General features: G+C 58.8%; 1 protein-coding gene across 2 annotated transcripts; it reads left to right on the forward strand.

Annotated features, from left to right (window-relative positions):
• The first annotated feature begins 1,194 nt into the window (after positions 1-1,194).
• Positions 1,195-24,696, forward strand: Nr5a1 (nuclear receptor subfamily 5 group A member 1). Of its 2 annotated transcripts, none has more exons than XM_020166566.2 (7): positions 1,195-1,404; positions 5,021-5,137; positions 5,248-5,389; positions 7,322-7,950; positions 13,847-13,966; positions 15,741-15,888; positions 23,031-24,696. In XM_020166566.2, exons 2-7 carry the CDS (start codon positions 5,036-5,038, stop codon positions 23,276-23,278), a joined length of 1,389 nt encoding a protein of 462 aa, XP_020022155.1. In that variant the 5' UTR covers positions 1,195-1,404; positions 5,021-5,035; the 3' UTR covers positions 23,279-24,696. The 2 variants fall into 2 exon arrangements, with proteins under 2 accessions (XP_020022155.1, XP_073909330.1); XM_074053229.1 differs by lacking the exon at positions 1,195-1,404 and adding an exon at positions 3,595-3,649.
• Positions 24,697-27,134: the final 2,438 nt, after the last annotated feature.

A 27,134-nucleotide genomic window follows, 5' to 3' on the forward strand; every position in this document is an offset into this window, starting at 1 on the left:
TCAGTAAAATTCTTATTGTACATTGACAATTTTTTTTTTTTAATTTGAAGCCAGTCATGGTATCTCATGCCTGTAATCCCAGCACTTGGGAGTCTGAGGCAGGAGGGTTAAGAGTTTGAGGCCAGCTTAGGCTACGTAGTGAAACCTTGATCTCAAAAAATAAAAAATAAAAAATAAGATAGAGTGGTATCATGAGGAAAAGCCATCAGGTTTTAAATATAATTGGCTAGGTTATCCAGAAAACTCCCTCATCCAGATGAGGTGCCTTTCCTGACGTGCCTCCTTCCTCTAAGAAGGGGTGTGTGATGGGGGGTTCTTCAAGTGACGCCCCTTGGTGGCCCTCACCATTCCCCAGGACAAAGGGCTGAGAGGTGACTCCTCCGAGGACAGGGGAAATGAAGAAGTAATGTACAAGAGAACGCATCACTCACTCATGGGACGAGTGCATGGCCCAGCCACTGGGACATCCAGGCTGTGTGGGGAGGTCTGACCTGGATAAAACCTCCATTTTCCTGGCTTAGTTACCCACACGGGGCAACCTGGAGCCACTGCAGACAAGCACCTGGGCCAGAGGCAGTCAGCCCAGCCTCAGTTTCCCCAGATGTTGGTCGGCTATATGTGGGGTAAAGAAGCCCCACTGAAAATACACGTTAGGCCTTCCGTCAGCTCACCTGCTTGTCTTTTGCTTCCTCTTCTTTCTTCACCTCCTGGAAGAGTGGAAGGCCAGGCCAAAGCAGCCTCTCTACCTGGACCCTTCCTGCATCCACGTGGTTGGTTCACCCATGCTTCTGTGTCCACACTGGCCTATCCTGACTCCACTCCCAGGTCTAGGCCAGGCCGGGCCATGCCAGGCCAGGACCCAGGGAGGAAGCCATTCAAGGGGAGAGATGCCCGGCCTCAGGCCAGGTGGGGGAGCAGCCCATAAATCAGGTCCCACTCCCACCCAGTTACTAACAAGCTGGTTGCCTACCCTCCTACGTGGGGTCCCTGCCTCGGGCTCCCACAGAGGCCTGGCCAGCCAGCTGGCCAAGGCCTCCACAGTGCCTTGGCCTCCGCCCCCACCCGCGGCCCCCAGATAGATAGGAGTATTTTTTTTTTCTTTTAGGAGAAGAGAAAAAAAGAGACCTAAATGAAGAGAAACACCAACAAAGGAGGAGAGAGGCCTGCGGAGTCACGTGGGGGCAGAGACCAATTGGGCCTCCGGTGGCCCCCCCCAGGGCGGGGAGGAGGAGGAGGACGAACGGACAGGGCCAGCTTGCTGTCCGCCTGCGCCCGCTGCGGTGTGAAGGAGTTGCTGCGTGCCCACGGTCACCACTGCCCCACCTGGGGTGCCAGGGCCTCCCCACCCTGAACCTGGTGCCCACTGTCCACCCTCATCCGGCGTGAGAGCTCTCCTTCCGCTCCGTAAGTGAGGGCCTGGGCCCAGGCCTCTAAGGGCCAGCCTCCCTCCTCAGTGCCTCCCTGCGGCCTGGGCCGGCCACTGCCTGCTTTACAGAGTGACCAGTGCCTGCTGCTCCGGCCAAGGAAGGGGCCTGGTCTCCCTAGATCTACTATCCCATCATGATACCCCTCCTCTTCCCTGGGCCGGTGATGGGAGGAGCTAGGCCTATGGCGACAGACCCTTTGGGGTCCCCTGTTGTCCTAACAGTGGCCTAGCTGCGGCACAAGCGTCCCTCTCTGGGTCTTTGGATCTCCCCGCTTGGGTGTCTGGGCTGTCTCTCTGGAGGTCTCTGAGTCTGTTTGTCCACTGTCTCCAGTGTCCATTTGTCAGTCCGGTTTCTGTGGCTGGGCCAGGATGCACTTTGCTTCCCAGGGTAGGTGGGTGATTGCTCGTGAGTCCCTGTGTGGGGCAGGGGGTGGGCTCCCAGCCTGAGAGGGTGCAGCCGGGGAGGGGGCTCACATGGAGAAGAGGCGAGCTGGCTGGGAGCCCAGCCCCCACCCACCTGGGCCCAGGCTTGTGCCTACATCTGGGGCCTTCTCAACACTGTCCAGGAGCCCATGGTGGGCTCTACCCTCGAGAAGCCCCCAGGGAGCCCAGCCCCAGCCCCCTTCACTTCCTGCGGCCGGTGGCAGCAGCTCCCCAGTCCACTTTTTTGTTGTTTTTCTTTTTGGCCGCTCTGCGTATGGAACCCAGGGCCTTCCACAGTGAGCACTCTGCACTGTCACACCCCCACCCCGGTGTCGCTTCCCAGGGCTCCTCTCTGGTGCAGAGTGGTTCAGAGACGGAGGTCGGGCCCACCTCCGGCTCCCACTCGTGCTGGAGTTCCTCGGGGGCTTGGGGTGGGGGGTCTGCCATTCACTTGGCTTTCTCTCCTCCCTGCTCACCAAGATTCAATCACAGCAGCACGCGGAACGGCAGAGCCCATCTGTGGGGCGGGTCTCTTCACGTTACGTACGGAGAAACTGAGGCTCCAAGGACCCAAGTGGCTTGCTGGAGCCGCAGGTTCCGCCCCTCACTCCGCAGGGAGGGCGAGGCCAGGGGTGGTCTGCGCGGGCTCTTCGGCCTTGGCTCGCAGGACCAAGGCTCCAGCTCCCCAGAAGCCGGGGCCTCCCTCCGGCGGGGGCCGGGCGGCCTCGGTCGGTGGGTCGCCTGCGTGTGACTGCGGTGCTGCCCAGCCCGGAGAGCGCGGCTTTCCTGCGTCGCGGTCCCCAGCCCCCGTGCCCGAGGGGGCGGGGCAGGACCCGTTAGGCCTCTTCCTCTCTGCGCCTCAACTGCTTCACCTAGAAAACCGGAGTAGCCCAGTGGATGTCCCCAGTCCAGAGCAATGGCTCTGCCCATCCCCCCCCCTCGTTGTCCTCGAGGCTCCCCAACTCCCGCCTCCGCCCAGCGAGAGCTCAGAGGGGTACAGGGGTGCGGCTCCCGGGCTCTGCCAGCCCAGCTCCCGCCCCCTCGACCCTTCGGTGCTCACCAGCCCTTGGGGTTTGGCAGAGTGGGAAGACTACAAGTCCCATTTCCAGCCCAGCACACTGAGGCTCCTGGCGGGGGGAGGGGAGAAGGGCGGAGGGGAGCGGAGGAGGACACAGCGGGAGTTGCCCCAGATCCGCCGCTGGGCGCCGCCGAGAGCTTCCGCCCGGCCAGGGTGTGCTGGCCAGGGCGCTCCGTTCACCCGCCACCCCCTGAGGAGCACTGGGCATCATCCCACTTCACAGATGAGGAAACTGAGGGCTGGAGGGGGTACTTAGGCTCGAGTGAGGAAATGTAGCAAGGCCAACACGAAAGCCTGGTTTCTACCGCCGAACGCGTGCCTTGGCCACGGACCCACGCCCTCTCTTACCCACTTCCACGCTGCAAAACGCCCAGCGTCCCCGGCTTGGCCCTGGCCACCCACCGCTAAGCTGGACTTGCAAACAGGAGCTCGCCTCCTCCCACCGCAGGCGCCCGACACCTGCCCGGATTCCGGAGCGCTGGGGCTCCCCGGTTCTCCGGTCGCTCGCAGGTCCGGGGTCCGGCTGGGGCTTGGGGGGCGGAGAGGTGACGGTGAAGACGCCCGCGGGCTGGGGGGAGGGCAGGGCGCAGGCCGCGCGGGGGGAGGACGCGGGCCGCGCCTCCGCCCCCGGATACCGCACGCGCCCATATAGCGCGCGGGCCCCGGGCCCGGCGTGGCGGGTTCGCGCAGCGTGCAGTGCGGCGGAGGGGCCCGGGTCCCAGGTGCGCCTGGAGCGGCTCTGGAGGCGGCGGGGGCGGGGAGGCGAGGGGTGGGGGGAGCCCAGGCCCCCGCCTCCCCGCCCCCGGCCCGAGCGGCCGTCATCGCGGGCGGGCGGCGCTGCGCCCGGGTGCGGCTCGTCGCCGGCGGCGGCGCGGCCGAGAGGTGCTGCGATCCGCGCGGGCGGGACGCGGGGCGCTGCTCGCGGGAGCGGCCAGGTGGACGCCGGGCGGGCCGCGGCTCCGCGCGCTTCCGTCCTCGGGACTTGCACTCTCCGCCCGAGGTCGCCCCCCGCCTGGGGCTCGGGCCTCCCAAAGCCCGCGCCGTCTCCGCCCGAGGTCTCCGCGCCTCGCGCGCGCCCGCGGCCCCCCGCTGCGCCCTCTTCGCCGCCCGACGGTCTCGGTTGGTGTGGGCGCCGCGGGCCGCGCGTCCCGGTGCCGTCGCTGTGCGGGCTTTGTCTCTCCCGGCTCGCGGGCCCCCGCGGCTTGGCGCTTTCGGGCTCCGCGTCCCCGCACCGTCGTTCTCCGCCTTTCGGCTCGGGCCCCGGGCCGCCGACTCTGCGGGGCCACGCCTCGGAGCTCGCTTCCCGAGCGTCTCCCCGTCCCCGACCCTCTCGAGGGCGCCTCCGTCTCTCCAGGTTTTCTCTCGGTGTCTGTCGCTCCCTCGGCCTCGGTGTCCCCTAGGCGTCTGGTCTCTCCGTGTCTCTGGCTCTGCGTCCGCCTCTCCCAGCTTGATTTTTGGACCTCCGGCTCTCCTCCGACTCCGACTGTCTTTACTCATCTGTCTGTCCATCCGTCCGTCCATCTCTGTATGTATCTATCATCTGTCATCTGTCTACGAATCTCGTCTCCCCAGATTTTCTCTGACTCGGGATCAGGGTTTTCTCTTCGTTGAGCAGCGTCGGTCGGGGTCTCTCTCTGTCCCCCGCACTGTCTCCGTCTCTCATCTCTGTGGGGTCCCCAGAACACTCGGGCCCGCGCCCCACTCCGTCCGGGTTCACTGGTGTCTGTCCTCCCCGCGCCCCGGCCCATCTCGTTTTCTCAGAATCGGGGTTTTGTTCTCAGACAAACGAATCCGAAACGAAGCGCATCGAATCCGGGGGTCCCGGATCGGGCGTGGTGGGGGCGACGCGGGAGGATCCCAGCAGGGTGGTGGGCGGTCGTGCGGCAGCGCTGGGATGCGGCTGGCACCTGGCTGCCACCCTGCTGCCCAGGCCCACGCCGGGGAGCTGCCCTGGGCACCCGGCGGGTTCCTGCAGCGGGCCGCCCTAAAGGGGCAACGCGACGCGGTGACCTCGGGGTGCGGGACCCTCCAGACCAGGCCAGCCCGCTGCGGGGTCGCCGTCGGCGCGCCGTGACCCGCTCCTCTCTCCGCAGGTGGACGCCGCGGGCATGGACTATTCGTACGACGAGGACCTGGACGAGCTGTGCCCGGTGTGTGGGGACAAGGTGTCCGGCTACCACTACGGGCTGCTCACGTGCGAGAGCTGCAAGGTGAGCGGGCGAGCGGGCCGCGGGGCTGGCCGGCGTGCGGGCGACGGGCGCAGGCCGTGCGGGGAGCGTCCGAGGTCGGGCCCCTCCCGCGCTGACTGCCTCTCCTGCAGGGCTTCTTCAAGCGCACGGTGCAGAACAACAAGCACTACACGTGCACCGAGAGCCAGAGCTGCAAGATCGACAAGACGCAGCGCAAGCGCTGTCCCTTCTGCCGCTTCCAGAAGTGCCTGACGGTGGGGATGCGCCTGGAAGGTGCGCGGCCCGCGGGCCTCCACCCCGACTTCCCGCGACGCCCCAGCGCCGCGCGAGGGGTTGAAGGGAGAGCGCCACCGACCATCTCCAAGTTTCGGGGGCCAGGCGATTGGCCCCTGGCGTGACATTAGGGCCCAGTGCGGGCGGGGGAAGGGAGGAGGTGGAAAAATCCAGGGAACTGAGGCCTCCGGCAGGGCCAGCCTGGGTTGGGGTGAGAAGTACCTGAAAATGAATTCCAGGGAGATGACTCCTTCCCCAGCCTGAGCAGCCCAGCGCAAAGCCGAGCCCCCGCAGAGCTGCGTCCCTCTGACGAGTTCCCTGTGGGTGCCCCACACCTTAGCCAGACCCAAGGCGTTCCATGTCCTTACCACATTCAAATCCCAGTACCACTCCTTGCAGGCTGGGGGATATGGGGCAAGTTCGTTACCCTCTCTGAGCTGCAGATTCCCCATGGGAAAATGGGCTTAATAAGTAGTTCCATCTCCCTTCCCTCAGTTAGCATAAGGATGGAAGGAAGGAATGTAGGAAAAGCTCTAAGGTGCCTGATATGCAGTAAATACTCAGCAGATTAGCTGTTACTGTTCTTATCATCATGCTTTCTGCTATCATTTGTCAGTCTGTCCATCTGAAGGGTCACTCCGCAGGTGAGATTTCCTCTCATCATATTTTTCCTTTGGGGGACTGAACTCAGGGCCTCTTGATTCTTCCTACCACTTCAGCCCTACCCCCAAGTCCTCCCATCACATTCTTAGCCAAGCCTTGAGAACTGGGGAGTGGGGAACAGTTGTCCCCAGAGGACCCAGGCCCGTCTTTCTGCCCCCTGCTTCTGGAGGAAGATGGTTCAGTAGGAGGGACTCCGCTGTCTGTGAGTGAGGGGCGTAGCTTCCACCCCGCCGGCCCCAGCTGGGCTGTGTGCCCAGCCACAGCTGTTAGCTACAGTTTTTGAACAACTGAGAACTCTGAGAGCTACAGGCCACATGTCCTGCCACCTAAAGGAGGCACTCTTGGACAGGAGGGGACACTGTCCTGTCCCCAGAGTACACATCACTAGCTCCAGGTCCTGAGGGGCCAGAGAGGGTGCAGGACTGGCAGCCCAGCCTGGGGATAGGATGAGCTGTGGTCATTGTCCTGCGGAGCACCGCCCCCTCTCCCTTCTCCCAGAGCCCTGGGTCCGGTCCTGTCTGAGCAGGGGCTGGGGCCACACTCCAGCTGCAGAGATGCACCTGTTGGGTCTGGCTGGTGACACATTCTTGGCAAGCAGAGGAACATCTGGTCAGCAAGAAAGGCCCCCTCCCCCAGCACAGAGATTCAGCCAGCCCCATGCTCTGTCCCACACTTGAAGCCCGAGTCATCTTGTCAGAGGGGCTCAACAGAGTCAGGGAGTCAGTCAGTAAGCCGCTGGACACTGGGTACCCAGCTGTGAACAAAGCTGAGCAGGGCTTTCTTCCTGCCACCATTTTCTTGTCAGACTCTGTGCTGGCACCTAAACCAGAGCTGACCCCCCCCCCCACAGGGGCTCTCAGCCTGGGGCATATGTGTGATATACTCAGCATGACAAGAGTGGGCAAGGTGCAGGAAGTTGGGGGAAAGGACGGAAGATTCTCCCTGGGTGGATATCCAGGAGTCCTTGCTGGAGGTGGTGGCATTGAGCCTGGGTATTCAACAAACACAAAGAGAAAGGAAAGAGTTTGAGGCAGAGGGACTATCAAAGGCAGGATGAAACGAGGAAGTGTCAAGCAGAGAGGTGAGAAAAGTGGAGAGGAAGGTTGTGGAAGGTTGAGCAGTGCCTTGATGCCAGGCTAACGAGACTGACTCCAGCTGAGGGCAGTGGGAGCTATGACAGGGTATTGAGCTCAGGAGGGGCACATCCCTTTGGGAAGGAGCTTTGGCAGGGCTGGAAGGAAGGAGCCTGACCCCTGCCTCTGTCCACAGCCGTGCGCGCTGACCGCATGCGGGGAGGCAGGAACAAATTTGGGCCCATGTACAAGCGGGACCGGGCCCTGAAGCAGCAGAAGAAGGCACAGATTCGCGCCAACGGCTTCAAGCTGGAGACAGGCCCCCCAATGGGGGTGCCTCCGCCGCCCCCTCCCCCACCGGACTACTCGCTGCCTCCCAGCCTGCACGCACCTGAGCCCAAGAGCCTGCCCTCCGGTCCAGCCAGTGGGCCACTGGGCGACTTTGGAGCCCCAGCACTGCCTATGGCTGTGCCCAGCACCCATGGGCCCCTGGCCGGCTACCTCTACCCCACCTTCTCTGGCCGTGCCATCAAGTCTGAGTACCCGGAGCCCTACTCCAGCCCCCCGCAGCAACCTGGGCCACCCTATGGCTACCCAGAGCCCTTCTCCGGAGGGCCCAGCGTGCCCGAGCTCATCCTGCAGCTGCTGCAGTTGGAACCGGAAGAGGACCAGGTGCGGGCACGCATCGTGGGCTGCCTGCAGGAACCAGCTAAAGGCCGCCCTGACCAGCCGGCAGCCTTTGGCCTCCTGTGCAGGATGGCTGACCAGACCTTCATCTCCATCGTGGACTGGGCCCGCAGGTGTATGGTGTTCAAGGAGCTGGAGGTGAGTCTGTCCTTCCCTCCCAGCCGGACAGCCCCTGGCTGTGGTGCAATGTCTCAGCTGCTGGCCCATATCTCTGTCTCCCCTTGGATGGGCTGTCCTGCCCACTGGCTTCAGGCAGGGTGGTGACAAGGAGGCCCCACTGGGGATGAGAAGGGACATTTCTAGTCCATCACAGCCTCCTGGTGCCTGCTACCCCTGCTCACTCCTTTATCTCCTCTCCTAGCTCCTCTAGCTCTCACAGCCTCTGCTTCTTTGACCTCCACCTCTTGTCTCCTCCTGCTGTCTCTCTCCCTGGCTGGCTGACTCTGTGTCTCCACATTTCTCCAGCCCTGTCAGTCTCTGGTTTGCTCTTGGTAAGGGTGAAAACCCCTCTTTCTCTGGACCCTGGACTCTCAGAAATGAGCTGGGTCTTGTCTTGTCCCTAAGGCCCCACCCCAATGTAGGAAAGGGGGCCAGCCCATCCTATCCTCCCTTTCAGGGAGGCTGCGAGTCCCCGCCAGCCTTAGATGTCACAGATGGGACTGAGTGTCTGAGTTCGGGACATCTGTGGCCTTATCTCTTCCTAGCTAAGGTGAAAGCTCTCACTGCCCTACCGCCTGTGTCTTGTGCGTGATGGTTGGTCTTGGCTGTGCGTCTGTGTGAGTCTGTACATGTGTAGGGGGGCAGGGTAGGGGATTCTAGCCAGTTGAGGCAGCCCTCCTGTGTCTCCAGACTCAGAGTTAAGGTACCAGAGAATGGAAAAAACCAGGAGAAACTGAGGCCAATTATAAGAACTCTCCTGGTGGTGTGAGGGCCCTGCGGCATGGGAGCCGCCCCTCCAGGTCAGCACCCCTGGCCGGCTGGGGCTGGGGCTGGAAACAGCAGGGCCGCTGCCCTCCCTGCTGGGCCTCTGCAGCCTTGAGCACTGTCAGTGCTGACGCCACTCAGGCCTGGGCTTCCTCAGCGCGGTGGCCAGATGGGCTGGGGGCCCTGTCCCTGGCTGGCATGGAAAGGGAGTAGGTGGACCGTGGACATTTTGAGGCCTGTTAGCAGCATGGGGCAGAGCCTGGGGGACTCTGAGAGTCAAGAACTGGTGATGGCTTTGTGTTTCTGTGGAGAAGCTGGCTTCTCATGGCTGAGACCTGGGGATGTGCCACGTCTCTCTCACCGGGTGGTTTCTCACCCCAGCCCCTCACCACTGGCCCTCTCTGGGCCCACCTTGCAGACGGAGCGGAAGGCAGTGTTGGGCATTCCCACCTGTGCCGTGGAGGATGGGGACCCCAAGATCCTTGGGTGGGTTGCCACCTTCCCTTCAGACTTCCCATGAGGCCCCTGTGCAGAGGGGAGGTGGAGCCAAGCATTCCCAGCCCCCCTGAACCCTGGATGCAGGGGCAGGGCACTTCCTCTGGCCGCCTTCCTAGTCTCCCGGGGTTTCACGCAGGATGGGAAGGGCTTTTGTCCAGCTTTGCTGAGTGTTTTTTCCTGCTTCTGGCTTCTCTGTGGCCCAAACCTTCCTGCTTCCCCTTCCCAAAACCCCTGGTGTGGAACCCAGGAATCTGGGCCATGGTCACCACCTCATAAGGGAGCTTTGCAGATGACACCAGCCCAGCCCTCAGAGTGCCTCTTGAGCTGGGGGTTGGGGGTCTTTCCACCGGCCCAGAGAACCCTGAGCTTGTGTCTGAAGAGCTCAGCATGAGGGGGCAGAAAAGAGAGAGGTGCTGAGAGATTCTGTTCTCTTTGCCTCACCGTCCAACTGACTGCCTCCGGGCAGGGCACAGCAGATGGAAGAGGGGCTCTGGCTCTGAGAGGAGGCAGCCCTTGGGCTGGGCACTGGGGAGCTGAAAGTTACCAGAGGAGAAGACAAAACAGACACATAGACAATGACAATATGTGGTGCCCAGGGCTTTGGGGACAGCGTAAGGGCAGAGGAGTCGAGGGGAGAGTGCATGGCAGAAACCCTCAGAGATGGCAGGGCATCCGTAGGCAGCGGGAGCAGCCTAGGCGAAGGCCCAGAAACGCGCAGAGTCATCCTGGGCGAGTTCTGTGTGGTTCCATGTAGAACCATGCAGGGCTGGAGAGACTGGCGGGTCAGAGCACAGTGTGGCACTTGGGGCCAGTGGGTGGTAGACAGCCTGAAGTGCTGGCTGAAGCCCCACATCCGGGGCCATCCAGTCCTCCTCAGTGACATCTTACTGTTCAGGAGAAGAAGGGTCTGGGATCTCAGCTGAACTGTCAGAGAGGCTGGGGTCCATCAGATGTGTCTGACCTGGGCCCTGGGTACCCTCTGGGGGTTTTCTTCTTCCTCTGTCCTCTGTCCCAGCTTGGTTGGCTGTCCATCAGTCTTCATTTTCCCACCTCACACAATGATAAGATATTGAGTCGGCAGTGGCACAGAAGCAAACACCAGAGGCCAGAATCAGAAAGGTTTGTCAAGCTCCTCCTCTGACACTTATAAGCTGGGATGACTTTGGCTAAGTGACGTTGCTCGGGCCTCAGTTTCCTCATCCACGAGATGGGAGGAGTTTAAGTAATAACCACCGCAGAGTTGTAAGGGTTTGGTGAGCCAGGACAGGGAAGAACTCAGGGCAAGGCCTGGCGCACAGGAAGTCCCGTCAGTGGGGTCAGCCCCTCCTTTCCTGTCTGCTCCTGTTGGCCCTGTAGGCGGGCCAGGAAGAGAACCGGGAAAGATACATTGTGTCCACCCGCTTCTGAGCTGCCACAAAGATGGGGGCCGCTTTGTTCTGGGCTGGTAGAGCAACTTCTTAACTGCAGAGTGGCAGACAGCACCTTTCCCTGCTGCACAGTGGGGAGCTCAGCCACTCCAGACAATTACAAAGGACAGGTGGGGGTGGGAGGGGGCAGAAGTGCCTAACGACCCTTGTCTTCATGTACCCATCCTCAGTGTCTGCTCTGATGTCCCCACTGGCATCAGACCTAATTGGCCAGATACATGGTTTTGTTGAGGCCACAGTAACCCCATCAGTCCCTCAGTCCTGGGCTGACAAACGATGGCCTGAGGTCACTCCCCTTGACCTGGCTCAGGCTGCAGCCAGCCCACGGCATGTCAGCCACTGGGGAGTTACTGAGGCGCTGGCCTTGGCTGCCAGAGTCATCAGACCCCAGGGGCTCCAGAGGGGCCTCAAGGGGAGAGGTCAGCATGGTGGCACCCATAAATACCCTTTCTGGGCAGGCTCCAGGAAGATTTGTGAGTGGGGGGGGCGCAGCAGGAGGGCTGGGCAGCTGGGGAGGGGGGCCAACAGACAGGCCAGGATGGAGAGTGTCCCCTGAGCCAGGACTGCAAATGTCCTTGTGCAGAGAGGCCTGAGGGTAGTGGGGGAGGAAGCTGCAACTTAGGGAGAAACTTCTGGAAGGTGGAAACCAGCCCTCTTGGGTTAAGTGAGGCAGTGAGGCTCTTATACACCTGCTTTCTTATAGAGAGGGCTGGCAGCTGTGCCCCTCTAGGTTTTTAAAAATAAGGTGGGGGAAGGGGGTGCATGGGCTCATCATGGGGGAGTTGTTTTGGAGTTGGGTGTCTCTTGTGTCCATCTGTTGATCCAAGGGAAGAAGCAAGGGTCTGGCAGGAAAGCTAACTAGGAGGTGAGAGCCCGGCTGGCTCTGCAGAGCCCTTGGCGATGATGACGACGTGACTTCCTAGTCGTCTCCTCTAACCAAAAGAGAAGAGTGATTTGCTCCCACTACGCAGAACAGGAAGACAGAGCCGAGCAGGTCCTCGATGGGGACTCAAACCCAGGGCCCAGGCAACAGTGTTCAGGCGTTCTCTGCCCTGGCCTCCCTCGCAGTCCATCCTCAGGGCTGCCCTGCCCTGGGGCTCTGGTCTGGGTACAGAGTCAGCTCCAGAGCTGGGCCTACCAGGTCACTGTGACCCTCTGCCTTCTGGTGAAGGCTCAACCTGTTTATCTCCTCACTCTGCCCCTTATCGCTTTTCCCACCACCCCCACCCTGTTCCTTCACTCTGGGCACAAGGGTGTCTGCCTCTGCGGCTCAGCTTGCAGTGGGTGGAGGGGGCCAACCCCAGCCTGTGTGGCCTCCATCTGGGTTACTCACAGTAGGCCTGAGTTTTCTTTGCCTCTACTGTGACCCTAGGCAAGTGCCTCCTACCTGGGCCTCAGGCAGTTCCTGGGGGCCCCCCAAAGATGAGTCCAGCAGGGGCATCTGGGTAGAGGTGTCCCAACAGCGGGTGTTCATGACTCCTTGCCTGGCTCCTTGGAAACTGTGACAGGGAGCCCTCCTGCGGGCCCAGCCACTTCCCTAGGAGAGGTGAGAGGCAGCCCCTCTCACCCAGGGCCAGTGGGGGGTCAGGCCAGGTCTGAGGTTGAGTCTGTTCTGATAGTGATGGGGCTCTAGGAGAGGTGTGGGCTCTTTACCCAGAATGAACAGAGGCAGTGCAGAGGTGGTGGCTTAGAGTAGGTTGGCTGCAGACCCTCTCTCGCACTCTCCTACCATGTGGGATGGGGAAGGGCAGGGCCAGGGGCCAGGAGGAACCTATGTGGGTGTCCAGCTGCTGGCTTTCCTCTTGGTCCCTGTGTGCCTGAGGACAGAGGCCCAGGGACATCCTATAGAAGAGGGAGGGGATCTCTACCCCCTAGAAGAGAGAGCTGTTTCCTAGGCCCAGGCCAGCTCCCCAAGGGCCAGGTGCTACCTCAAATTCCAGGTTGGGGGAGGGGTGGGTGTCTCATGGAGCACATACCTGTTCATCAGCCACTCAGCAACCTCCTCAAGGGGCCCAGAGGTACTCAGACGCCAGCCCTGCCTTCTCAGACCTCCCGGTACCAGGGAAGACAGGAATCCAGAGGGTGGCAAGGGTACTGAGGAAGGAAAAGAGACTGGGGAGAACTTCACAGAGCAGGTAACAAGCCTATAAGAGATTGTGAAGTCCTGGATGACCTGGGGCAGGGAACAGGTCTTTACCTAGTGGTAAAGAGCACAGATAGGGAGCCAGACAGAGCTGTGTGAACTTAGGCAAGTTGCTTTACCTGTCTGTGCTCAGTTTCTTCTCTCCATAAAGTGAGTAACAGCTGTACCGGTCTCATCGGTTGCAGGACTTCTGTGCACTGACTGGTAGTCATCATGGTTTTGTTTACCACGGGGCATGGCCTAGAGAGGAGCCTGGGGAGTACCTGCTGGGGACATGGGGTTGGCCGGTGATCACCGACACAGAGGGACTAGGGTACGCACTGCGTACCTGGGAGATACGCTGCAGGGGTCCAGGCTGTTTTGAACACCCAGCAAGGCTGAGTTTGTCACTCTGGTGGACTGGGGTGTCCACCATAACCCTGGGCTGCTTCCTCCCCTGGGTGACCCCAGAGAATCCCCAATCCTCCCTGGACAGCGGATTCTTCAGCAGACAGTGGCTCTGGTCCAGGGGCTGTCTGGCTTCGCCCTCCGTGGCTCTGAATGGCACTTGCGTCTGTCCAGAGCATCCATCCGCCCTTGCCATAGAAGAATGCAACGGTCCCCCAGATTCGTAGGGTACCCAGCAGGGCTGTGCCTCCCTGGGCGATCAGAATCCATCCCTTGTTGCTGTTCTGCTGCAGATGTCAGACCGCTGGCCTGCTGCCCATTTCCTGCTCTGCCTGCAGGCCAGAAGGGCCCCTTTTATTCTCATGGGTCCAGAAGTTCTGCAGAAGGCCCGGTGGAAGCCCCCTGTTGCTTCCCCACGTGGCCACAGGCCAAATGGTAATGTCCAAATGAATGGTAGCCTTCGTTTCCCCAGACGTGAGTCGCTAATATTTTCAGTGTGCCAGGCCAACCTGATGAAGTAGACAGGTGGGCAGACAGGGCCCAGAGAAGTGGGCACTCACCTAGGCCACACACCCAGCTGAGACTCAGAGTGGAGAGCTGGGGGGAGGAGGTGAGGAAGGCCCCTAGCTGGACCCCACATGGCTCTTCTTTGCAGGTGGCCGATCAGATGACACTGCTGCAGAACTGTTGGAGCGAGCTGCTGGTGTTTGACCACATTTACCGGCAGATCCAATACGGCAAGGAGAGTAGCATCCTGCTGGTCACCGGGCAGGAGGTAAGCTGCCACTTGCAGGCCTCTCCGGGCTTTCTCAGCACCCTGGCTTCCTGCCCTTCCCTGAGCTCGGGTGTGGGGTGAGCAAGGAGGTGACAGTAGCACTGTATCTCCCAAGAATAAATCAGAGTTGGTCAGTGACAGGTGATGGATGGGCAGTCCCCATCTGCACATGGGTGAGGGGATGGCAGGAGCAAGGACTCTGAGGGAATTGGGAGCGCTGCTGGGGGCTGTGGGGGTGGGAAGAGGGAGGAGATGAGGCTGGAGGGGCTGCTAGAGGCTTGTGAGCAGGCAGGTATAAATCAGCAAGGAAAAGAGGGAGGGCAGGAGGGAGGAAGGGGTAAGGGGAAGAAAGGGAAGGAAGAGGAAGGGAGGGAGAGAGGTGAGGGAGGTAGGGAAGGGAGGGGAGATGGAAGGAAGGAGGAGAGAGGAGGAAGGTAGGGTCAGGAGAGGGAAGGAGGGAGGGAGGAGGGAGGGAAGGAAAGAAGGAGAGGGAAGGAAGGAAGAGGGGAGGAGGAGGGAGGAAAGGAGGTAAGGGAGGAGGGAGGGAAGGAAGGGGGGAGGGAGGAGGGAGGGAAGGAAAGAAGGAGAGGGAAGGAAGGAAGAGGGGAGGAGGAGGGAGGAAGGGAGGGAAGGGAGGAGGGAGGGAAGGAAGCGGGGAGTGGGTCCACAGAGCTCCTAGTCAGAATTTGGCCCCTCTTAGAGCAGAGAATGTGGAATTATGGGTGGGAGCGGGGGGGGGGGGTGCTGGGAATTCCTAAAATGGAACCAGAGCCACAGGAGGGGAGGAGGGACCTGCAGGAGGCAAGTGGAAGGGCTAGGATGGGGGCCAGGAAGAAATGGGGACAGCCACCTGGCTTAGCATGCTGGGGCCTGGTGGGGCACCTACATGGAGACACCAACTGGTGAGAGGAGAGGGAGGGGGCTGATGCCTTGTCACCCTGTAGGTGGGGACATAGGCTGAGTGGTGGGTTCAGGGGTGGGGTGGAGATACGACCCTTCAGGTCTCTGTCCTTACCTTCAGCTCTCACGCTGGTATCTCAGACCATCATGGGTAAGGGGGCGGGATGCTGGTCTCCAGAGAGTGACTCTGAGACACGTGAGTACCAGTGCAGGGAACCTGTGACTATTGACAGCTAGGTCCAAGTCTCTGTGGCCTCAGGAATGTCCTGTGCACACACATATACCTGTGTTTTATCATGCACACAGAGGTGCGTGGGTGTGCACATCCGCCTGTCACCACGTGAACGTGGACTCATTCATAGGTGTGTGTGTGTCACCATGAGTGACCATCCAAGGATGTGTGGGTGTGCACGTGTGTGTGCCTTCACTTTCTGGAGCAGGTAACAGCTCCAGGCATGTGTGTGTGCGTGAGTGTGAGCTGGGCTGAGTGTGTGTGTGAGTGTGTGGGGTGTACATGCATCGGCGTATGTGTGCAAGCCGAGCTGCCCTTCCTGGTCACCCGTGCCCCTGCTCCAGGGACAAGCAGTCACTGCAGTGGCTATACAACAACTCTTTATACTGCTGGGCCTGGCAGCAGCTCTTTGCATATGAAGGACCCTGCACCCGACACTGTAGCCCCTGCTTAGTGGCTGCCCCACTGCCCTGGAGGGCTCCCAGACCTGCTGGCCTGCGGGCCTGGGAGGCTTCAGGGTTCCAAGCAGAGGCTGCCTGTGTCAGCTGAGAGGCAGGGCTGGTCTCACCCTTACCAGAGCCTCCTGCCCCAGCCATTCACTGTGTCTCTGACTGGCCTCCCTGCCTCACTCTGGCTGCACAGGTGGAGCTGAGCACCGTGGCTGCCCAGGCCGGCTCCCTGCTGCACAGCCTGGTGCTGCGGGCCCAGGAGCTGGTGTTACAGCTGCATGCGCTGCAGCTGGACCGCCAGGAGTTCGTCTGCCTCAAGTTCCTTATCCTCTTCAGCCTTGGTGAGTGGGCATGGGGGGTTGACAGCTGGGACAGGGTGGGGGACGCTGAGGAGCCTTCTGTGCCCAGAGAGGCCACCACGATAGGGTCAGTGTGCCAAGGACCCTCCCTTAGTGAGCAGGTGTGAGGGCACCTGGCCAGACTTGACTCTGAAAATGGGAGTTGCATCCCTGCCGGGCCTCCATTTCTGTGTGTGTGAAGTGCCAAGTGCCAAAGTGATGTCTAAGGCTTGCCCTTCACAGGACAAGGACCTCCTCTGAGAATCTGGAACATTCCTGGCAGATCGCTAGGTATATATGCCTCTCTTCCCCTACAGAAAGCGCTGCACTCACTCATTCACTCATCCTTTCTACAAACACTGTCTGCCTGGTGAAGGCTCTGGGGATAGAAATGAGCAAAAAGATCAAATCCTTGCCTGGCAGAGCTGACCTCAGCTCAACATGGCAACTGGTGAGATAGGTAGACGGGGGAGGGGTTTAGGTAGCCAGAAAGAAGTGACAAGAAAGCAGGGAGCCTCTGGTCACTGGTGGCTCATGCCTGTAATCTTAGCTACTCAGGAGGCAGAGATCAGGAGGATTGTGGTTCAAAGCCAGCCTAGGCAAGTAGTTTGAGAAACCCTATCTCAAAAATACCCAATGCAAAAAAGGGCTGGGGGCATGGCTGGGGGCAAGGCCCCTGCCTTATAAGCATGAGGCCTTGAGTTCAAACCCTGGTATCACCAAAAAAAAGAAAGAAAGCAAGGAACCAGGAGAGGATGAACTCAGCTCGCCAGCTCACCTCTCTCCCCAGATCCAGAGTCTTCCTCCTGGTGTCCTCCTGCCCCAGCCCAGCTGTGCCCTGCGCTCCTTTTGACAGCCAACTATCTCCAGTGCCCTCCCTGCCGCATTGATACCCTTTACAGGAAGGTGGCACTGGCCTCCAAGAGCTCTTGTTCTAGGTGGTTAGGGGTAGAGAGTTGGGTGTGGCTCAGGAAACCTGGGGTGAAGAGCAAGAGCTTTTTTCTTGAAAGGCTTCCTGGAAGAGGGACATTTGAGCAGGGTCTTGGAGGATGAGTAAGAGTTCTTTGGGCAGCTAAATTTTGTGGCAGAGGGGCAGCTATGGGATGGAAGGTTGGAACCCAGCACATGAGGACTTCACCTGGGAAGGGCAAGATGGAGACAATGTCTTTATGGCAGTTGGCATATAGCCAAGGCCTATAAGGGAGGGCCTCGCAGAGAGTTGGGGAGTAGGGGGTGTTGGGGAGAGGAGTGGCAGATGGGTGGTTAGTGGAACGAGGGCCTGCTTTCCGGCGAGAGGGTATCTGCCATGGCCATGTGACTGGGTGGTGGGCTGGGTCTCTGTAGAGGTGTTAGAGACAGCCATGGAAAGCCCTGGGGGGAGAGAGCAGTCTGGGGGCAGGGGGGGGGGCCCTGGCCAGGCCAGGGAGGTCCTGCAAGGGGCAGATGGAGGGGGGCTGCCAGTACCAGCCTCCTGGGTCAGGGCTCCCTCTGTGGTTGGTCACCCCCTGAAGGGCTCCACCTTCCCTAGGGTGTGGGTGGGCCTAGGGCCAGGCCCAGCCCCATATCAAATCCCTAGACCAGGCGCCTGAGGGACAGGGGAAAGAAGAGGCTGGAGGAGCTGGAGGGGGGTGGGTAAGATGTGCGTGCATGCGTGTGCGTGCCATGTGCACGTGTGTGTTTATGCATGCATGTGGGGTACATGGGCATGTGTGCACACGTGTGTGTTCAAGACAGAGCAGAGCGCCCTAAGGAAGGGGTTAGTGATGGAGCACCTGGGTTCTAACTCTAGTCTCTCTGGCTTTGTCCTTGTGAAAGTTGTTCCTGTCTCTGAGCCTCCATTTCCCCATCTGTAAACTGACCACCATCGCAGTGGTTAGCGTGGTACAGGATGCAGTGAGAGAATTCTCCAGAATGTTCAGTGTGTGGTCTGACCCCTCGGGCATGTGCATCAGTATTGTTTCTGTCATAGTCATCCTTAAGCTCATGAACAGATGAACAAGTAACGAGTGAAGTGAGAGAAACGAGTGGGTCACAGGCTCCGTCTTCATCCCGTGCTGTCGTCTGGCATAGGGCCTTGGGCCTTAGGCCTTAGGGACATGGGTCTGGCGAGGTGGATGAAGGAGCCTCAGCCAAGCAGGCCAGAAATCTAGAGAGGTTGGAGCCGTCAGAGGAGGTCACTTGATATCCAGAGAGGTGACGCTGCCATCAATCAGGGTGAGGGCACTGGAAAAGAAATCAGTTGGGGGAGGTGATGAGTCCAGTCTACGCTTGTGGCTGGTCACATCCAGGAAGTGCCCTCAAGGCAGTGCCAAAGTGAGAAAGATGGCCCCGACCTGGCTACTGGGGAGTTGGCAGAGAGCAGGAGCCACCTCCTGGCAGGAGGTCAAAGGAGCCACCTGTTTTTGTTTTGTTTTGGTGGGACTGTGGTTTGAACTCATGGCTTCATGCTTGCAAAGCTGGCCCTCTATTGCTTGAGCCACACATCCAATCCATTTTGCTCTGGTTATTTTGGAGATGGGGGTCTCATGAACTGTTTGCTGGTTTGAACCTTGATCTTCCCAATCTCAGCCTCCCAAGTAAGTAGGACAGGTGTGAGCTACCTGCTGGAACCCACAACATGGGAGAGCAGCGGGAGAGGTGACCACCGAGGCTCCAGGTTGGGAGAGGACCCAAGCAGTCCAGTAGGGTTAGGATTGGGCTTGTTCCACCTGGGGTGGATGTCAAGGAAGGCTTTTGAGATGTGGTGCAGCTGAGCTGGGCCTTGCAGCAGGAGTAGGAATGCTCTGAAGGAACAGCTTGGGCAAAGTTATGAGGAAACCTGAAAGTTGGGTGTGGCTGTAGAGGGCAGTGGAAGGTTGGAGAGGAGGCTGTGGAGGTGGGCAAGGGCTGGCGGAGCTATGAATGCCAGGCTGGGTACCTTGAACCTTCCCTTGGGAAGGATTTTTTTTTTTTTTTCTGGTGGCAGCAGGGTTTGAACTCAGGGCCTCTTGCTTGCTAGGTAGGCACTCTTACCACTTGAGCCATCCAACAACCCTTGTGATGTTTTTTTTTTTTGAGATAGGGACCTGAGAACTATTTGTCTAGACTGGCTTTGAGCCCTCCATTCTCCTGATCTCTGCCTCCTGAGTAGCTAGGATGACAGGCCTGAACCATTGGTGCCCTGCTTTTTTTTTTTTTTTTTTTTTGAAAGGCTGGGGTTTGAACCCTTGTCTTCAGTCTTGCAAAGTAGGTGCTCTACCCCTTGAGCCACACCTCTGGCCCCAAGGAAGGATTTGAAGCTGGAGTAACATGACACGACGACACTTGCCTGTTACCAAGGCCCCTCCAACTGCAACAGGAAGCAGTAATGGCAGGTGGGCAGCCCAGAGCCCTGCAGGAGGCCAGACCTGGGGCTGGGGTGACCGGGACCACCTGAGTGTAGAACAAAGGGCTCCTCCCATAGTCCCACCCAGTCTACCAACACTGTGTTACCCGGGAAACTGGGATCCAGAGAGGGAAGGCCGTTTGCCTGCAGACCTCAGTTGGCACAGCAGGCATCGGCCTCAGGCAGCACCTCTCTGGGCTGGGCAGCCTGAACTTGGGTGAGGACTGTCCCCTACCCACCCCACCCACGCCCCTCTGCGCGCCTCCTCTCGCCTGCCTCTGCAGAAGGGTGCCATTTGGCGTCTAGATAGCGTCTCAGCGGCTCGGAGGCAGGTAAGGAAGTTTAATTAAAATTAGTGCCTCTCTCCTGGCAATCGCGGTGTTTATGAAGATGGGCCCAGCAGGCATTGTTCCCCCGAGGACTTAATCGAAGCTTAATGGATTGACCTAACATTCGATTTCCTGATTCCCATTGAGGCGCGGCGGCTGCATTCCCTTAAGCGTTTGCAATTTACCCACTGCTCTGCGCCAACAAAAGGCGGCCTGAATAGCAGCGCCACTCGAGGGGCCATTGTGCACGGGGGCGCCTGCCTGAGTCACCGCTATTGGGACAACATTCTTTATGCCTCGCTGGAATGAAAGGATTATTCAAATATTCAATTAAACCGTGAAAAGGGGGCTTTTCTGAGATCCCGGGGGCCCCAAGCTCGCAGAGCTAGCGGCTGCTCTCCGGGTGGGGTGCCATCTCCCACCCCCTCCCACCTCCAGGGCTGTGGGAGCCCCGTAGGCTTGGCTTGGGACACGGGGCATCACCAAAGTGTCCCCATCTCAGTGCCCTGCTGCGCTCAGGGCTCAGAGCGGAGTATACTGCAGAGGTCCTGGTCCTGGCTGCCATTGGGACAAAGATCATTTTGCAGATGACAGGAAACTTGAGGCTTGCAAAGGGGAAGTGACTTGCCCAAGTTCAATCAGCTGCCCATAGAGCTGGGATGTGAGTCCCTGTCACATTAAGGGTGCGTTTGCTCCCGTGTCTGAGGGAGGAAGGGCACTGTGTTCTGTGAGATGTGGCTCTGTTGCCACCCCTTAGAATCTTTACAAGCTCTTTAGTGACTGGGGACATGGGCCAGCTGGAGAAAGGAATGACCTATCCGAGGTCTCCAGGTGACATGAGTCAGGTCTTAAGCTCAGAGTAGCCTCTTTGGGGGAAACCAAGGACCCAGGGGTGAAACCCTTGTTTAGATTCCTGGATGGATGGGACATGAAGTATGTCCAGTCCCCTAGAATTCGTGTCAGTGTGTGACCCATACTGAACTGGGCACCCTGCCCAGCTCGTCCATAGCAGGAGGCCTGCCCTGGAATCACAAGACCTGGGTTTGCATCCAGACTCTGGTTTCTTTGGGTGTCTCAGGAATACCCTGACTGAGCTCAGGCTGCCCTGGATGAGCTGAGCAGGCATGAGGTGTGTGACGGGTGACCAGGAAACTGGATTCCGACTCAACTGTAGCCACTAGAGACTGCCTCCCTCCACCATCCTGTAGCTGATCTCATGGGGCTGCTAGAGCTGGGAGCCCAGAGGACCTCAGGAGAGGGGCTGTCCCTGAGAGCTGTCCTTGCTCTGTGCCCCGCCCGGAACTCTGGCTCAGTGTTACTAAGGACAGTAAATCCTGGTAAAGCCGAGGACCTGGTCCTCCTGGTCCCTCCCACCCTGTCCCCACTGCAGCACAGGAGCCAGGTGGTCCCCATCCCTCTCTTTCCTCTGGGCCTCTTTATTGCTGGGTGGCCTCCCAGCCTCCTATTGTGAACTGTCAGGAGCCTTCCCTAGCCCTGGGGATGGTGGGGGGATGGTGGGAGGTGAGGACAGATGGGACAGAATTGAGATGGGGAGAGGTTGGGACAAGGATGGATGGGGCCAGTAGGTACCTCTTGCTTCCAGGAAGCCAGCTAGGTGAGGTGACTTGTCATGCATGACCTTTGAATACGTCTGGAGTAGGCCAGGCTAGGGGAGCAAGGCTGATACATACAGTCAGGTAAGTCGCTCACTACACAAGGATACTAAGGCAGGGAAGGGGGGGTGGCTGAAATCTAGCTTTATCTCTCTGGACAAAGGGAACTTCTTTCTAACTGGCACAAAGGTGCCCTATGGTTTGATGGTGATTCTAGGGAGGGAGGAAGAAAATTACTCTGGTTTACTAACTGGGGAGTGAGGGGGCCAGGGATGGAGGACAGCAGCCTGCAGATACTGCCATACGACCAGGGCCCAGCTCCAGTTTCCCTAAATCCAGCTTTGGACAACATGGACCTTGGCGGGCACACTGGGGGCGGCCAGGGATCAGGGTTGCCAGGAGCACCAAGCTTTCCTAGCACAGTGGGTGTTAGAGGGATTAGAGGGCCAAGAGCTGCACATGCGGCCTAACTCCCCCACGCAGCAGGGCTAGAGTGATGGGTGGGTGGGGAAGCAGTGGACAGCCACAGCCCAGGGGAGGCCCAGCTAGGCTTTGGGGATTTGTGGGCTGATTCCATGGATTCCTGCTGACCTTGAACCCTTAGGCAAGGCTCTGGCTGGAGATGCTGCCCAGGAGCTAGGAAAGGCTGCAAGCTGTGACAAAGGGGTGACAAGAAGCAAACCCAGGCTTCCCCCACCTCTGCAAGGTGGGCTCAGCCCCCTTCACAGAGGAGGAAGGGGGCACAGGGACTTGTCTATGGGCCGCTGCTGCAAAATGGTGGCTAGGATTTGGCTCCCATCTGTCTCACTCGGAAGATACATTTTGCACTTTGGACGAGGGTGCAGGCCTGCAGTGATCACACCCTTCATCCACAGCCCGAGTGACATTGGTCCACGCAGAGAGCCTCCCCACTCCTCACTCTTGCATCAGCAGCCATTCCTTCATCTCTAACACAGGCCTTCTCAGGCCTACACAGTACTTCTGTCTCACAGACCAGCTTTTTATTCTTACGTTATTTTCTGTGATGCTGGGACTGGAACCCAGAGTCTCGTGTGTGCTAGGCAAGTGGTGTACCACCAAGCCACACTCCCAGCCCCATCTTTACTTATGTAAATGGCTTCACTCTACAGACCTCCTGGATCTTCCCACCCAGCTCTGGCTTTAAAGCTTGGTCCATGCACTCACTCTGTGTTCCGTCCTGCATTGCTTTTGTCACAGCACACCACTCACTCTGTGTACAGCCAGCATGTGACCACTTAGGCCACTTCCTCCTCACCACAAGACCCTCTTTATTGGTCACTGGGTAAACCAAGTGCCCCTGGCTTTCTGGAAGGACCACTGGGCCTTGGAGCTGTGAGATGGAATCCTTCTGCTCGCAGCATACCCCTTTGGTCATGGTGATGGTGGGGGGCAGTGGTAACTGGCAGAGGGCTGATGTTGATGGCAATGGCCGTGAGGATGACAGCAGCGGGACAGCTTTGACCTTGACCATGGGGATGGGACTGATTGTAGCCATGGCATTGACCATGGCGATGGTGTGAGGGAGCAGGGAAGGTCACACCCTCCCAGCGAGCTCCCATATGCCGTGAATTTTCTCCACAGACCTCCCTAGGCGTCAGTTCTGTAAATCCTCACGACCTCTTCGTCACCTCTGCTGTCACCCCTGTTCTACAGATGAGAAAGTGGAGTGCTTTAAATAGCACCCTCACGGATGCACTTGGTAGGGTTGGTGATGGCCTTAGTGAACGGTGATTATTGGGTGTTGGTGACGCACTGGCTGTGTCAGGCCAGCCCCGGCAGGGACAGTGATGAGAGGCTGACCAGCTCCTCTCCTTGCAGATGTGAAATTCCTGAACAACCACAGCCTGGTGAAGGATGCTCAGGAGAAAGCCAACACTGCCCTGCTTGATTACACCCTGTGCCACTACCCACACTGCGGGGACAAGTTCCAGCAGCTGCTGCTGTGCCTGGTGGAGGTGCGGGCTCTGAGCGTGCAGGCCAGGGAGTACCTGTATCACAAGCACCTGGGCAACGAAATGCCGCGCAACAACTTGCTCATTGAGATGCTGCAGGCCAGGCAGACTTGAGCCTGGTGGCGGGCTCATTTCAGTAGGCGACCCCGGAGCCCTGTCCCTAGGCCCCCGCCCCTGAGCTCTGGAGCTGTGTGTTTGGGATGGTGGTGAGGATGGACAGCGCCTGGCTGGGGTGGTGGCCTTCTCCAGCCCCTGGCACTTGCTGCCACTCAGAGTGCCCCTAGGTGGTGGCTGCTGACCACCTCTCCCCCGCTCCTCCCAGCTTCTGCCCTGGAGCCTGAGCTGCAGGTCTAGGAAGTCCGGGTTCCCTGGTAGGCCTGGATCTCCCTTAGGTCAGACGTCATCTCTTCTCCCTCTCTCGGAATCAGAGGCGGGGAAAGGTGAGCACCACGGGAGAGAAGAGGGAGAAGAGGGCGTCTCCAGAGTCCCCCAGAGAGTGGTGTGAGTCCTCTGTCTTGCAAACTAGGGATGACTGAGTTTGCTAAATTGGGCAGGGGCTGTTGGCCCTGGAGGAACTGGGAGACTGGTTAGACAGAAAGACCTCTCCCTAGCCCTCCAACCATCTGACCTTTGTGGGGTGGGGTGGGGGGAATCCGCTGATCCATTTCCCAGAAAGGACTTTGCTGCAGTCATCCGTCCTGCCTCTCCCCAACCACCACAGGGAGGACGAGTTTGGTACAGTCTGCATTCCAGCCATACCCACTCCTGGCTAAGGACTGGCCCTAATCTGCAAGGTTGTAGTCAAGACAGTTTTTCTGGTTTTGTTTTTCCTTTTTCTTTGTTTTCAATCTAGACGCTCCGTGAAAGGCATGTGTGAGGAGGGCAGAGGGCAGACGGAGGTCTAAGCTGGGATATGGGGGATTTGCACCGAGTACAGCCCAGGCTTCCTTCCCTGCCCTCCCATTCCAAGTGCTCCAGGTGGTGCCTGGTTGTTTTTGTTGAGTGCCCCTCCCCAAAGAAGAAATGTCACTTGCTTTCTGCCTTCCTAGGTGACCAGCAGGAGCCTGTAGGGCTCAGAGTCCCACGGGTGGGGTATGAGTGAACCCAGGAGGGCTCCTGGGTTGCTGGATGAGGACAGTGCTGATGAGACCCTCCTGTCACGACGCTATCCCATTGGGTCTCTTGCTGCCACCCTTGAATCTGGCCTCTGCTCCCTGGCCACTGCCCTGTGCCCTGAAAGTCACTCTCTAGGGCCAGGCACTGGGGAGACGTCTTGGCTGTCCTCTGTCCTGCTGGGACCTCCACCAACGGCCCTGCTTCTATGTCTTTGCTGTTGCAGCTTGTGCTAGGCCTGCCCAGCTGAAGAGGCTGGGCCTCCCTGCCCCTTGCCTTCAGCCACCCTGACTCAGTCCCTGACTCTGTCCCCAAAATGCATACCCCTGCCAAGGTCAGAGACCCACAGCCCCAAAACAAGAAGTGCCCTTATGAATCTCCCCCTGCAGCCCTGGAATAAATTTTGCAATTAGTTTCCAGCTAATTTGCTGATTTGAATTCTGGGGTCTGAGTAGAACCTCCAGGCTGGGTTTTGGGGAGTCTTGCAGGGGGTTAGTGATACCCTTCACTCAAAATTCTGGGAAGACAGGAGGGTTGGAGGATAACATGTGAGGGGACACCAGGCACTGCTGGGGTTGAGCCCCACCTCATCCCTGGGACCCCAAATTACCTGGAGGCTGGGAGATGCTCTTTTTGGGATCTTGGCTCAGTTCCCTGCTGGCCATACTAGCTTTGTCCCCAATTTAGGAACAGTCATTTAGTGAGCACCTACTGTGTACCCTTCCTGTCCCTACAGTCCCCCTGGGAGGCAAGGGTGTATAATCCAGAAGGGAAGGCTCTTGCCAAGTGTCCTTTCCCCAGTGATCAGATGGACCAGATCACAGGCCCTTCCTTTCTGCCCTCGCAGCTCCTTTGCTTCCCTCTGTCCCCGCTTGGTGGCAGCAGTGAGCACAGCGGACATGGGTGATGCTTGAGGTGTTCCAGGCACTACCTGACTTGGTGTCCTACCTGCTCCTCCAAACCACTTCTATAAGTGGCAGCCCAAGATTACAGATGAGGAAACTGAGGCATAGAGGAACAGAGTGGCTTGTCCAAGGTCATTCAGCTGAAAAGGGGCACAGCCATCTGCAAAATTCCATTAGCCTGACCACCTTGACCAACTCCATGCCACTCCTGGTCTGCCCAGTGCCTTTGCACAAGTTACAAAAAGGCTTCCCCACTAGATCGATCGATGCAGTAGTGGTTTTTGTACAAAGCAAAATGTGTCCCTCTCCTCTTGGCACCTGCAGAAATGAAGCAGGCACCTTAGTTCCTAACCCTGTACAATGTCTAGTCTTGATGGAGGAGACTGTCTTAATCAGATTACAGCCACTGGGACATTTCATGCCAGTGAGCCAGAGAAGATGAGGAAGTGAGACACAGTGGGGGCCCATGCCTGTAATCCCAACTACTCGGGAGGCAGAGCCAAGAGGATGTCTTATTCAAAGCCAGTTCAGGCAAAGTTAGCAAAATCCCTCTCAGAAACAGGGCGGGGGAGTGTGCAGGAGACCCTGGGTTCAATCCCCAGTACCAAAAAGTAAAATAAATAAATAAAGATAGTGATTGATTCTGCTCCTAGGGCAATAGAGGAAGGGACAGGAAGGTTTCATAGCTGAGGGTTTTGAAGGATGTGTAGGAGGTCCCTGAGTAGGTAGAAGCTGGGGGCAGTCCTGGCAGAAGGGACAGGGTGAGAGTCAAGGTGTGAAGCTGGCAGTGAGTAAAGAGGGTGTGAGGAAGGAAGGATATAGAATAGAGGAAAGGGGACTGGAAAGGGACTCTTGGTCCCTCTCCCAGCCCCACAGCCCTTATGATTGGTTGGGTGAAGACAGAGCCTTCTGAAAAAGAGGAGAAGGGATCAGAGGACAGTGGAAATGCAGGCAGTCATGGGCCACCAGTGTCCTGCCTAGGTCTGTTTCACCTTGTAGTTCCTCTTGCCCCCCATGCCATCAGCAGGCAGTGGGCTCTGCCCGGGCCAGGCTGAGCATTCATTCTCCCATTGACACTCAGCAGGACCGGCCCTGCCCAGCCTTCCCTCCTCCACAGGCTCCAGCCCTTTTCTCAGACAGGACAGGGACCCTGCTGCCCCTCCTGTGGGCTCCCTGTCTTCCTGGGATCTCGGCTCCCCAGCATGGCACTTTCAAGGCCTTGAACATGGCCTCTCTGGGCCCACAGCCCTCCCTGTCTCTGGAAGAGCTGACATTCCCTGAATACAGGGCTGTGTGTCACATGGTCTAGTGAGTGGGTCTGATGTCTCCTGTTCTGCTGGTGACCCATGGGGCTTTAAGAGCTTAGACAGCCCCTTCCCCAGAAGGAAATGCCCAGATCCCTGGCTTTCGTTCATAGGTTTTGTCCCAGATGCAACCCAAGCTGGCTGCAGAGTGGAAGCCACCAAGGTCTCTGGGGGCTATCTGTGCCTGGCTGGGTCTCTGTGCTTCTTACTCATGTGCTCCCCCCCCCCCCCCCCCGTCCCCACCCTGCTTTGCCGCTTGGGAAGGTGCTGTTTCTCTGGGCTGCATTCCCACAGGTAAGATGGTGACAGTCTCTGGCCCCAAAGGCACAGTCTGGGCCCCTCCAATACCTGGCCCCAGGTTTGAGCCTCAACTGGTGCTGAATGGAAAATGTTACTGCTCTTCTCCCCCTTTCCCCCAGTCCCCTAAACCCTAGAACAGGCAACTGGAAGAAGGGTCTGCACAGTGGGTGGTGGCAGGGCCTGGCCAAGCCTCCTCAGGTCACCTCCTCCAAGCAGTACATCTGGGTGGCTTCACTCACAAGCACTGCCCCTGAGCCATGCCCCCAGCAAGGCCCCAGGCCTGAGTCTGAAGGTTTCCTTTGCATAGGTGGCCTCAGGGTGGGGGTGAGGATCTCCCAGGGACAATGC

The sequence above is a fragment of the Castor canadensis genome, chromosome 13 (genome assembly GCF_047511655.1).
Source record: "Castor canadensis chromosome 13, mCasCan1.hap1v2, whole genome shotgun sequence".
In the NCBI taxonomy this organism is placed as follows: Eukaryota; Metazoa; Chordata; class Mammalia; order Rodentia; family Castoridae; genus Castor; species Castor canadensis.

What these genes read in the sequence shown, in the direction of transcription:
- Nr5a1 (XM_020166566.2), top strand. Translation starts at nt 5,036, where the DNA reads ATGGACTATTCGTACGACGAGGACCTGGACGAGCTGTGCCCGGTGTGT. An exon ending in TGGTGTTCAAGGAGCTGGAG is followed by an intron (nt 7,951 to 13,846) that starts GTGAGTCTGTCC and finishes TCTTCTTTGCAG; the next exon opens with GTGGCCGATCAGATGACACT. An exon ending in TGCTGGTCACCGGGCAGGAG is followed by an intron (nt 13,967 to 15,740) that starts GTAAGCTGCCAC and finishes CTGGCTGCACAG; the next exon opens with GTGGAGCTGAGCACCGTGGC.